This window comes from Falco punctatus (genome assembly GCF_963210335.1).
Source record: "Falco punctatus genome assembly, chromosome: 4".
NCBI classification, from domain to species: Eukaryota; Metazoa; Chordata; class Aves; order Falconiformes; family Falconidae; genus Falco; species Falco punctatus.
In genome coordinates this window covers 95,222,282-95,234,455 of record NC_137583.1, presented here as the reverse complement: position 1 = coordinate 95,234,455, position 12,174 = coordinate 95,222,282, and the positions used below count along the sequence as shown (strand labels likewise).

Sequence of the window (12,174 nt, the reverse complement as noted above, 5' to 3'; positions counted from 1 at the left end):
GGGCTTTCCCAGGCCACTGCCAACAGCCTGGCATTGAGGTCACCTTGTTTTCCCAGCGGGTCCCTCAAAAGACAGGGGTGCAGCATTTGCCCACGGTGCAGGATGGGCCCGTAGGTCTTTCCCGCGCACAGGGACCGCCCGGGGGAGCAGAGGGGGGCTGGGGAGCCCCTGGCACCCCCGTGGGCATGCCAGTGCACCAGGGGCGTGGGGCCCCGCAGCACCAAGGAAAGACAAATAAAAAACAGCCTATAGAAAGGCCTGAAGACCCCTCTCCCACCCATTTGCAGATGCGACTGGGGGGTGGGGGGTGCCGAGGCGGCGGGGGGAGCGCAGCGGGGGCCTGGCTGACCGTAAAGCGGCCCCGCACCTGCCCCGCCGCCCGCTCCCGGCGCGGGTCAGCCCCGCCGCTTCCCCCGGCCCGAGCAAACTGGCCAAAGAGCAGCCACCCCCCGCCCCCATCCCCCCATCCCCGTCCGCCTCCGTGCCGAGCTCGCGGAGGAGCCCTGCAAGCCCCTGGAGGCGGCGGGACCGGCCGCCGGAGCCCGCACAAAGTTTCTGCTCCGTGGCCCTTGGGAAAATGCAGCGCCAAGTTCAGCTCCGGGGAGGGGAAGGGGGGACGGGACGGGGTCCGGCTGCGGCTCCCGCGTCCCTCCCGCTGCCTCCTCCCCTCTCCCCGCGTCCGAGCAGATGCGTGTGGTTTGGGTTTGATGGGTTTGACCCCCCTCCCTGCCCCCCCCCCCCCCTTCCCCCTTCTTCCACCTGAAGGAATTTATGACACAGATGAAAACTGAAACGGAGCTGGAGCCGCGGCCGGGAGACGCAGTGATGTCGCCGGGGGATTAAACGGGGTGGAGGTGATGTCACCGTGCCTGCACAGCAAAACACACACACGCGCGCGCGCGCACACCCCCCACGCCCCCTCCCCCCCCCCCCCCCCCCGAGGAGCGGGGCTGCCAAGGGAGCGCGCTCGGCCCCACGTCACTCGTGCCACCGGTATAAATGCCGTCCCGCGATGTCCATGGCTGTCGGCGCGGCGGCTCCCGCCACTTGCCTGCAGCCGGGCGCCGGGAGGCAGCGCCGCTCCGTGCCCTTGGGCCGCCGCGACCCGCGGGGCGGCGGCGGGCGGCGGCCGAGGAGGAGGAGGAGGAGGAGGAGGAGGAGGAGGAGGAGGATGCTGCGCGCCTTGGTGGCGGTGTCCCTGTGGCTGCGGGTGAGCCCGCGGGCGCAGGGCGCGCCGTGCGAGGCGGTGCGCATCCCCATGTGCCGCTCCATGCCCTGGAACATCACCCGCATGCCCAACCACCTCCACCACAGCACCCAGGAGAACGCCGTCCTCGCCATCGAGCAGTACGAGGAGCTGGTGGGCACCGGCTGCAGCCCGGTCCTCGCATTCTTCCTTTGCGCCATGTACGCCCCCATCTGCACCCTGGAGTTCCTCTACGACCCCATCAAGCCGTGCCGCTCCGTCTGCCAGCGCGCCCGCGACGGCTGCGAGCCCATCATGCGCCGCTACAACCACAGCTGGCCCGAGAGCCTCGCCTGCGACGACCTCCCCGTCTACGACCGCGGCGTCTGCATCTCCCCCGAGGCCATCGTCACCGACCTGCCGGAGGGTGAGCGGCCCGGGGGCGGCGGTAGGGCGGACCCCCTCAACCCCCGCGGGGCGCCCCGGGCAGGGGGGCTGCGGGACTCCCCGCGCCCCTGCCCCGGGAGCCTCTCCCCGACGGCTTTCCTTCCCCGCCGCACCTCTGTTTGCAGATGTGAAGTGGACGGACTTCACGCAGGGCGTGCTGGTGCCGGAGAGACCCCCGGAGCCCGACTGCAGAAGCCGTGGCCAGGGTGAGACTGGGACGCCCCCTGCCTCCCCCTCCCCGGGGCCAGACCCCCCTGACACCCCTCAACCGTTTCCCCTTCTCTTCCTTTGAAGAGCGATGCCGGTGCAAAAAGACAAAGCCTACGCTGTCGACCTACCTGGCCAAGAACTACAGCTACAGTAAGTGCACGGGGGAAAGTGCTTCCCTTTGCCGGTCCTACCCCCTATGTGCCCCCCGTGAGTTATGCAGCTCCCTGGGGGTGCTGCACCCACACCAGGCCCATCCAGCGGCAGCCTTTCCCAGTGGGTTTTTTTTCCCCCGAGGGCACCTAGCCGTCCCCTTCCAAACCCCACTGCTCATGCAGGCAGTGGTAGTCATTGCGCAGAGGATAGTGCGATTCTGCCAAAAGCAGAGAAATGTTGGTAGTGTGCACTGGCATCAACAGGTCGCCCTGCAGAAAGGCTGCTTACTACTGGAAAGGTCACTGTAGTAAGTGCAGTTATGTCTAATGTGAGCATAACCAGGTGCTGCTCGGCCAGCTCCTGTTTCCATCCAGCAGGTGGAATAAACAGAAGTTTATCACCTAAATAAAACTCATCAGTGTGAACGAAGCTGAAGCAAGGTAAAAAGTTATTACTTAGAAATTCCTATATTCTTTTACTTACCAGCCAGGGTTTCATCTGGGGCGGAATTGTCAGAGATTAATTGAATTCAGTGACAATGCTCACCATCCAGCCGAGGAGCTGACCGATAGCTTTATCATTTGTTGCATGACATACTGGCAATACAATTAAATATTCACCCCTCTTCCCCCTTGCCCCCCCCCCCCCCCCCCCCCCCATTTTCTGGTGCTGGGAGTTAGGAAGAACTCCAATTAGGATTAGATAAATACCAGATTAAATGTCTCTAACATCAATAGAAAACCCCTATTAACTGTGAATTTAACATGAGGTATCATGGTCTTTTCAATTTATGGGCTTTTTCTCAGATGACAGTTATTTCTTCAAGGGATTTATTCAGTTCTTATGCAATACGGTTATTATATCCATTCCATTCCTATTTATCTGATATCAAATGGAAGGAAGTTTGTGGTTATTTGCTTCTTTATTAGTATAGAAAAAAAAATCCAACCCCCAGTTTGGTGGGAATAATTAATAAATAAACATCTAACTTAGGTAGTTGTACACTTTTTTTTTATTTTTTGTTACGGCATTTTGGTGCATTTATATAATACATTTTATTTTAGTCTAATTCTTAATTTCTCTCAGTACAACATAGTGATATATTCAGGTGGGACAATGAACTTCCACGCTTCTCTGAAATATATGAAAAAGCAGTGATATAAAATGACTATTCTGAAATGAAATACAGGTGTTAGTTATATAAATTTTGATTCCAGTGACCTCAGTAGGAGTGTTGCTTGAATAAAAACTTAGGTTGGGGTCCAAAATTTAATTCCATTGAATCTCTGAAATCAAAGTGGTTTTATTTTGAGAGAGATATTTTTATTCAGCCTTTTCTGAAAGAAATAGAATGCTTATACAGAAAATTAATTGGGAGACAAGACAAGGCAGAACAAGTTACAAATAAAATCAAACTTTTTCTGAAATCCTTTAATATATACAGCCAAATTGTGCTTCCAGCTGGTCAGAACTTGGTTTCAGTCAGACTTGAAAATGGATTGTGAATCTCCAAGAGTGAAATCCCTCATGTGTTTTGTGGCTGTTACACATGCCCTGATAAAGTTAGCACATAAAATCCAGACTGCGTTACAATTGCTTGTCTCTGGTTGTCTACATGCGACGTTTATTCCAGATGTCAGGAGGTCCATTTGAAGGCTTTTGACCTGGTGACTGCCAGGGACAGCGTCAATGCAGGCTGATCGCTCTGTGGTACATTCACTTCTCCTGCTTCTTGTACTGAAGTATTTTGTGATAATAAGACTCTTCCTATTTTGACGTTTCCTAGAGACAAAGTCCTTAGTTTAAAAATTGTACTTGATTTCTCTGATCTGGTACTTCTCGCAAGAGAGGAGGGGTGAAATGCTGCAGTGGTAGGTACTGCCAGAGCTTGCAGGTACAAAGTTAGCCAGGGGTCATCCTCAGAGCAATCTACACAGCCACACCTTCTGGCATCCATTCAGACATGCCGTATTCTTCAATAAAAGGTAAAAATATGAATGTTTGTGTGTTCAGAAGAACCCATTTCAGAGACTGTTTAATGTCAGTGTCTTACTGTTGATGGGTAATCCAAAGGCAAAAGTTGAAAAAAGTATATACCAAGTAAATCATGACAATCCTAAGCCTCTTAGTTTTTGACTATTTGTTTCAAACCTTCCCATCTTTTTTATATTAAAAAAAAGGCTTTTTTATGGATGCACCATACAGGGAAATTATGTTACTATTGAAAAGACTGAATTTACCCTTTCTGTGAGGCAAATTATTCATCACTTAATTGGAAATAGCCAGATGTGGCTATAAAATGGATCAGATTCATGCAATTCGTTGTTCAAGTCTGAGTCAAAGGAGCTGTTTGTGCATGTGCTTCCAGGAGAAATCACTTGGCCTGATCTGGCCAAGTTTGAAGCACGTGTTTCATTTTGCAGTTATCAACAGTCCTACTGGAAACCAAACTGGGATCAGGCCTCTCTTATTCTGAGCCACCGAACGTGCTCACACATGAAGAAGTGGTTCAATTTTCACAGCTGAAACAGCAGATTTCAATTTAATTTGCTTTATTTAATTCTGAAATGTGTTTAAATGTCTAAGGCCATTTGTTGTTCTCACGCCTGTATTTTTCTAATTGCAGTCATTCATGCTAAAGTAAAAAGCGTAGAGAGAGGGAACTGCAACGAGGTAACGACTGTGGTGGAAGTCAAAGACACACTCAAGTCCTCAACGCCAATTCCTCTGTCCCAAGTGCCTCTTCTTACAAATTCCTCCTGCCAGTGTCCACCTCTTCAGCCAAAGCAGGATGTTCTCATCATGTGCTACGAATGGCGCTCCAGGTGAGCCCCGGCAACGTGGTGCAGGAAAGTGTTGTAGCTACCTGTGATGGATGGGAATGAGGAACAGCTCCCTTCCTCACCGTGGGCATGTCCTGCTGATAGGTTTTCTTAGGGTAACTCACATATACACCTATATGTTTCAATTACATTCACAATTAACTTTTTCCACTTAATCAGCCTCAGCTCTGCGCCACGATGCAGTGTTTACAAAACCTGGCTCACACATAAACTCTGGTGGCATTAGGTGCCGACAGCATGTTGCTGAATGCATCGTGCAGTGGTTCAAGCATCTCCAGCTGTTCCGGAGTGTTTTTCCAGGACCTCTCTCCTTAGGTATGAGCCGCTCCATGTGCTACAAGCCCGATGGTGACTGTAGATGGTGGTCCGTATTGGCAGGACCATGTGGATGGCATAGCTCTGCCTCCCCGACCCCAGGGGAGGGGACAGGAGATGATACACATCTCCTGTCCGCAGAGCTGCTGGAGACAGAGCCAGGCCTTCTCCACTGGCCTATCCATGCTTCAGACTGGTGCCATCAGTGAGATGTTTCTAATCCCGCAGCTGTACCGGGACAAGCCAAATCTGCAGCCATTGGAGCTCTGGCTCCTGGATGGCAGATGAAAAGTAAATACTCTCAGAGCAGCTTGCCAGTCCTGCTCTATGATTAAAAGACAAAACAAAACTAACTTTACCAGACCTTTCATCTGGCAGTCAGCCTAGCCCCAGGCATGGAAGGAAATCCAGCGCGCTGGTCTGGAGGGGAGGGAGTGATGAATCACAGCTCCCCCTTCTCCCTGGGTCCTTGAGGCAGAAGGGGACATCCCATCCCTGTTAGCACCCCGACTGCGCCAGCAGTGACAGAGGCCAACAGGACAGATTGTGGCGTGGTAGGTACAGGTGCCTGTGTGCTGAGGGTCAGAGGGAAGGCTGTGAAATGTGTAACATTGTAAAATGTGCAGGCTGGTTTTGCATACAGTGATGTGACTGTTAACTGACCACGCACACTTGTAAGGACCATAAAACATTTACGTGCAGAACTTGATGGGCCATATCTGTATTTTCAATGAGTTTTATGCTGATATTTTAGAAGCATTTTATAGGTGTGTCTAAAAGTTGCCACCTGATACCTTACCACCTTCACTTTGCTTGTGAACTAACAGCCATAGTATTTTATTACTACATAGCACCTTGCCCCTCCGGGTCTGGAAGTGTTTCACGAAGATTAATGTAGAGCCCTCTATCTGTGTGAGCCATTTTAGGGATACATGCTCTGAGTCACGCAGTAGGACCACAACCAAGATTGCGATCGAGGAGCTCTGAGCTGCAGGGCTTTGTTGGAGAGGACCCTCAGAAGGCTGTCAGGAAGGGGAGATTTCAAAAGTGAAAGATCACAATCTGCTCTCCATTACTATGGAAAAGCACACCATTCAGTAAATATTTTGTGATGGTTTTTAAAGGTCACTGAGGTTTTTAATTTCATATAATGTACTAAAAGGGATTTGAAAAAGAAACATAAACTATTATATGTGTTTCCTGTTGAACTCGGTGGCATGCAAACAGAAGGTTTTGAGTTACAGCAGCTTTTTAAAATGCCAGAAGCGAAATGGGTGGAAGCTGTATCTCCACTGAAGTCAATGGCAAAACACCCATTGCCTGTCAGTAGGGTTAGGGTCTGACTCCACAATTTGACCTGAACAGAAGCTGCATCAGATGTACACCCTGTTGTGGCTTCAACCCTGTACGTTAATTCTGTAATCTCTCCTTGGAAAGAAAAAGAGATGTGTATCATGTTGGTCTTGATTCTCTAGGGCTTGCACTCACTGTAGTCTTTTTATGTGTGGGCAAAGTGGATGCGCAGTGGCTAATGGCTACAAGTGGCAGCATTTTGCACTCTTTTTGAACTGGTGTGAGAAGGAAAGCTTTCATGGAAACTGGAGGTCAGGCCCTGCTATGCTGTGTAAACTTCACCCATTGGCAAACTGCTGTATGAAATTGTGTGCATTTATAATGATTTATAACACTGATGCATAAGTAAAACCTTCCAGAATTAGGTAAATTATATTACAGCATATTAAAGCCCAGTATCTTTTTTAAAGAGAGAGAGAGAGAGAGAGAGAAGAAAAGAAGGGGGTGGGGAAAGTTAAAATAGTTAAATAGTTAATAGTAGAGGAGATACAGTAATTCCAGCATACCTGTGCAATACAATGGTTGTTTCTGGGTTGGGACTTTGAAGATATGACATCAGACTGCTTTAGAGTAAACTATTTTAGAAACTGTTTAAGGCATATACATTTAATAGTTATATTTTTATTTGTTCATTTCATAACATCTAGACTCATTATTTTCATAGAGGAGCTAGCCAGATTTCAGTGGTAGGCAAGTATCACTGCCCAAACATCTTCCAAATTCACTTTAAATCACTTGTTAAGTAGTTACATGTAGGAAATACATAATACTGTCCTCACATTTTGTAAGTAGAAACAGAATTGATTGCAAGTGATCAGTTATTACGTTACCACTCGTCAGCTGAGCTGTATTAACTCGTACATGTGAAAAAGTTGTTTGTTTTTTTTAATTCAGAAGTAAAACACATTAGTTTAAACTACTCTTCTGCATGCAAACAAACACACAAACATATAGTGGGCATAATTAAAAATATATGTACATATACATTTAAAGAGTTTCATGGGATGTTACCCAACCCATAACTTTGTTAACAGTGATCAAGACGGGACAACTTTTCCCTGCAGAATAGCTGCAGGTGAGACAAAGGACTCTAAATGTTTTCTCAATGTTGGCCGTGCACTGCAATTTTGGCTCTAAAATCTGATTTCTTGGGAAAACTATTTTCTGTTTTTACAGAGTTTAGAACAGAATTTCAGAAGTATCAGTATAAGCACATAGAAATCCATTAGAAAGCATTTAGGGATGAAGAAAAGTATTTTTCTGCCTATCATCTGATACACAGAAATTGCTAGTGCCAGTACCTGCTGGTGTATTTCAGCCTCAGTCTGCATGTAATCATCTGGAATGACATCTTGGGAATCAAAATCAGAAATGTCTGTAACTTCTGTTTATTTTTTAATTTTCAGGTTGATGCTTCTTGATGGATGTCTAGTTGAAAAATGGAAGGATCAACTAAACAAAAGATTTAAGGTAAATACAACCAATGAAAAGAATGATGATGTTCTTGATAAAACACCTTTGTTCTACTTCAGCATTGCATAACTTGCTTGACTTTCAGAGATCCATAACACCTCTGGGTATTATTATTTTCACTTCCATATTTTCATGCATAATAATTACGTATCAGTGTAAGTGAAAATTTGAAAATTGTAGTCTCAAAAACTTTATTTCTGTTTTATCTGAAACTGTACCTAAATAAGATGGATATATGATCTTTGTGTGAACTCTGGCTTATTACAATAATGACTCTAGGAATTTATTTCATATCACTACTAAGGCAAGTTAACAGTCAGATAGGTGATATGCAGATGAGTATACAGTCCGCACCAGGTAAGAAAGGAAGTTGAAATCCACTTTTTTTTTTTTTTTTTTTTTTTGGATAAATGGGCTTTGCTGCATTAAGGATTGCAGGCTGGAGGCACAGACTTTGCACCAGCTACTTCCCGCTAAAGACCCACTGAAAGTATTGGGCATCCCCTCACTGGTTTCAGGGAGTAATGGAAGGAGAAGTCTATAGTGCAGAGAGCTGGGAGGCAGGAGCAGCAGCTGCCTCTGCTTTTTCGGTCTTCAGGATAGCACTTGCTATCACTCCCTGCTTGTAAACTCCTCTTTATAACAGAAAGGATGGATCAATGTCTGACTCTTCCCCACATTTTAGAGATGGAAGAAATTTATTTCTGGAATTTAGAAAGGGTTTCAGAGCATTAGGGACATACATATATATTTACTTTAATCATGAGCTGACTGGCAATTGATAGAGAGGAGGAAAAAAGATGCGTGGATCCAGCAGTAGAAGCTTTTAGATTACAGGCCAACTTATTGCGCTTTTATCATTTCCTTTTCTCCTCACTTACTCATGTAAAACCTATGTGTGAAAAGGAAGATATGCTTTCAATCTTTAAAAAATAAATACATTGCAACTGCAGATGATACCATGTGGGATTTAGGAGAATACTGACATATGACTCGGATTATTGAAATTCCTTAGCTGTCAACTTAATGGCCTGTTACTGGCAAACAGTGTGTTTTAGTGGCTTCCTCACACTGCTTTGTCATTTCTAATTGTGTCTTGAAACCTGTTTGCACATTCATTTCCAGACTGTCAAATAGAGGCATGACTGCCAAACAAAATACAGCTCAAAGCATGCGTCATTCCTTCTGATATTAATGGTTTCGTAAAGTAAATCCTCATTTAAACGTGCTTGAGTGGGACACACCTAAAAGCCTGCTGATAGGGTTTTTTTTATGAAGACCCTGACTACACAAAGATAGCCAGTACGGAGCTAGGTGTCATCTTCATTTTAATGCCCATCATTCATCTCTGAAGACTTGAATCCAACTTTCATCTTGAGTTACCACTTAAAATGATTTTTTTGAGCTTCCTGTGGACCACAGAAGATGGCTGTTAACATAACCACAACCTGAATGGTCCCTTCTCTAGCCAGGACAAGAGTGTTAGTTGCAACAGGGTCGGTGCAGAGATACTAAATAGGAAAGCTGAAGAGCACTTCTCTTGCTCTGATCACTGGAAAAAGCTCCTGCCTTTCGGAGTTTCAGAATCGAAAGTTCATTAATAATGGTGAGAGATGAGACCCTTTCCATGTTCTACTATCTACCTTGCTTTCATTAAAATAAGTATTTCTATTCCTAGAGGTGAAAGACTGCAGGCTCTGCTGCAGGGTCATGGATCTCTCCATATTTTGGACCACTTAACCTCACTGAAAGAACCTGTTTTCTATCCACTGCACTTTTTGGTTTGGAAATCTGACAGCTGTTCTCTTTGGTGGGCTCATGGCTCTTACTGCTTTCCAAACTTTCTCAGGGATGCTGCTGAATAAAGCTGCAGGTGCATGATTCACAGCCATCCCATTGCAACTCTGAACACTGTGATTTCAGTGGGCATCTCTGTTGTCTGTCCGTAAGATAAGCTCTTTCATGCCCAGTCCTCTCCACCCCAGGGAAAAACAGATACCACTTTCTCTTGTAGCGGTGTCTTTTAATGCATAATGAAAGGATAGCCTGTGTTCTGCAGACTTTTCTGAGGAACACGTTCAGTAAGACAGCAAAGAAGGGGTTTGCAAAGGAGTTCCAATGTGCAGATCCTGTCTTCTTGATGGTGCCAGCTCCCCTGGATTTCTGAGAAGGAGTGAGATGTGCACTCACATGCAGCATGCACACGAGATGTGCGGTTGTTCTCATCACCTGGTATCGTGGAAATTCCCCCACCCAACAACACGGGGCAGGTTCCCCCTGCAGACAGCCAGAACATACTGACATCAGCGGCCCTGTAGGATAGAGCACAGAGCTGCTAAAAGCGGCTCTAGTCTCAGTGGTTCAGGATAGCTTTGATTAAGCCATAATTATTTATGATTACGTCCTTCCCTCACTCAGCCTCTTTGTCTTCTGCATTTCTACAGAGGTGGGAACAGAGACTGCAGGAACAAAAGCTGCGAACGGCCCGCAGTAAGAACCCGAATGCAGGACGCAGTGGGCAGAGTGGAGCCTCCAAACCATCAACCAAGAACACCAACCCACTGGTCAGTGGCCCCAAAAAGGCCATGAAAGTAAGAACTGGCCAGAAAGAAACCAACCCTAAAAAAGTATGAGTGTGAAATTTCCCAAAGGAAAGACTTTCCCTGCGCGATGAGGGTCACGATCTGGCTTGTTGGCCTGTTTTATTAATCCAGAACTCATCGACTTAAAAACTCATGGCAGTTTCTACATAGACGTTTTTGCTGCACTTTACTTTTAAAAGGTTTGCTTTTCCTTTCAAGCCACCGCAAGCCACAGAGTGTAGGTTTGCACTAATATGTGGCAGGCATATTCAAGCTGACTGAGCTTTATCTTAGGGCTCTGATTTGCAATTCTAGATAGAACTAGCCTTGGCTGCCAGAGGTTTTAACTCCTTGTGCCGGTTGCCTGCTCTGCTTTCTTGCCAGAGGCTGGAGAGCTGCATGGGGCATCTCTTCTCTCCTCAGAAAGTGCACTGGTGTAGCAGTGGGTGAGTTAGGCTGTGGCTGAGTCTGGTGAGCCGAGTGCCATGGCAGCTGAGGAGCAGCAGAGGGATGGTAACCTCTGGCAGGCATCTCGGGCAGCCACTACTGCAGCTGCTGGAGCTGAGTCTGTCTGCCGTTTGGAATCACAGCCTTTGTTCAGCGCGTTCAAAAGTGTAGTTTACCAATAAGCATCTGGGTATGCATTATGTGATTATACTTACGTGTGTGCCAAAAATATGCTTACAGTGTTAGTATTTGATCTTGTGGGTTTGTCTAGCAAAAATGCATTGAAAGCAGACTTTTTTTATTGTACTTCAGGCTGGCTTCTGTTGTTATAATTTCAAATATATTTAAGCATCTAATTGAAAAATCAGTATTTTTTAAAAGGACAGATTAAAGTGAAACAGATCTGTAGGATTCTTAAAAGTTAACACTTATGTTTCCTGTAATATAGCTTTGTTATGAAAACTGGAATAGATGTATTATTCTAAACAGAACTGACAGCTGATGTACAGTACTAGGGAGAAGATAGGGCTCCATGTGGCCCAGTGTTCATTTGGATAGTTTTTTATTATTTGACTCCATATTTCTAAATCTGATACCAAATAAATAAATAAATAAGTAAAGTGAGGCTTGTCCCTATTCATGAACTTCTCAAAACAACTGGCTATCTGCAGTTTTACTGATCAGAAGGTCACATTTACCATAGAAGGGGTTACAGACAAAGCAGATGATTTTGGTTATGTACTGACTTAACATTTGCCATATGAGGTATTAAAATAGCAAAAGCGATATAAATCTAATTGACATAACTCCAAGATGGCATTTATGCTATTCCTCCTAAGCTGTGCTTGGATAAGGCAGTATGGAGAGCAGAGTCCAATTTCTGTTAACACGTAAGATCACCTACATTAACATCGTAAGAGCTCATGACAGACATCTGAAAGAACTTCAAGAATTCCTGCAGCAAAACTAAGGATTAGACTTGGCAGTTCTGGTACCTAGAAAACAAAATGAGAATTTCTAAAATAGAGAGGGTCTACATCAGAAGAAGAAGAAAAAAAAAAAAAAGAGAGAGTTCTGTGTAGGTTAACATAATGATTTACAATTGTTCACGTCAGTATATTGATCTTTGTCATCACAAGAAGCCCAAGGAAATTTGCTTGAAAGA

The 12,174-nt window shown here is 46.0% G+C and overlaps 1 protein-coding gene across 1 annotated transcript; it reads left to right on the top strand.

Moving 5' to 3' along the window:
- Positions 1-759: 759 nt before the first annotated feature.
- On the top strand, positions 760-12,101 carry SFRP4 (secreted frizzled related protein 4). The gene is given in 7 exon segments (XM_080383339.1): positions 760-1,146; positions 1,148-1,613; positions 1,759-1,839; positions 1,928-1,993; positions 4,623-4,821; positions 7,914-7,977; positions 10,425-12,101. Coding segments are annotated over 7 exon segments (1,212 nt in total). The 5' UTR covers positions 760-999; the 3' UTR covers positions 10,614-12,101.
- Positions 12,102-12,174: the final 73 nt, after the last annotated feature.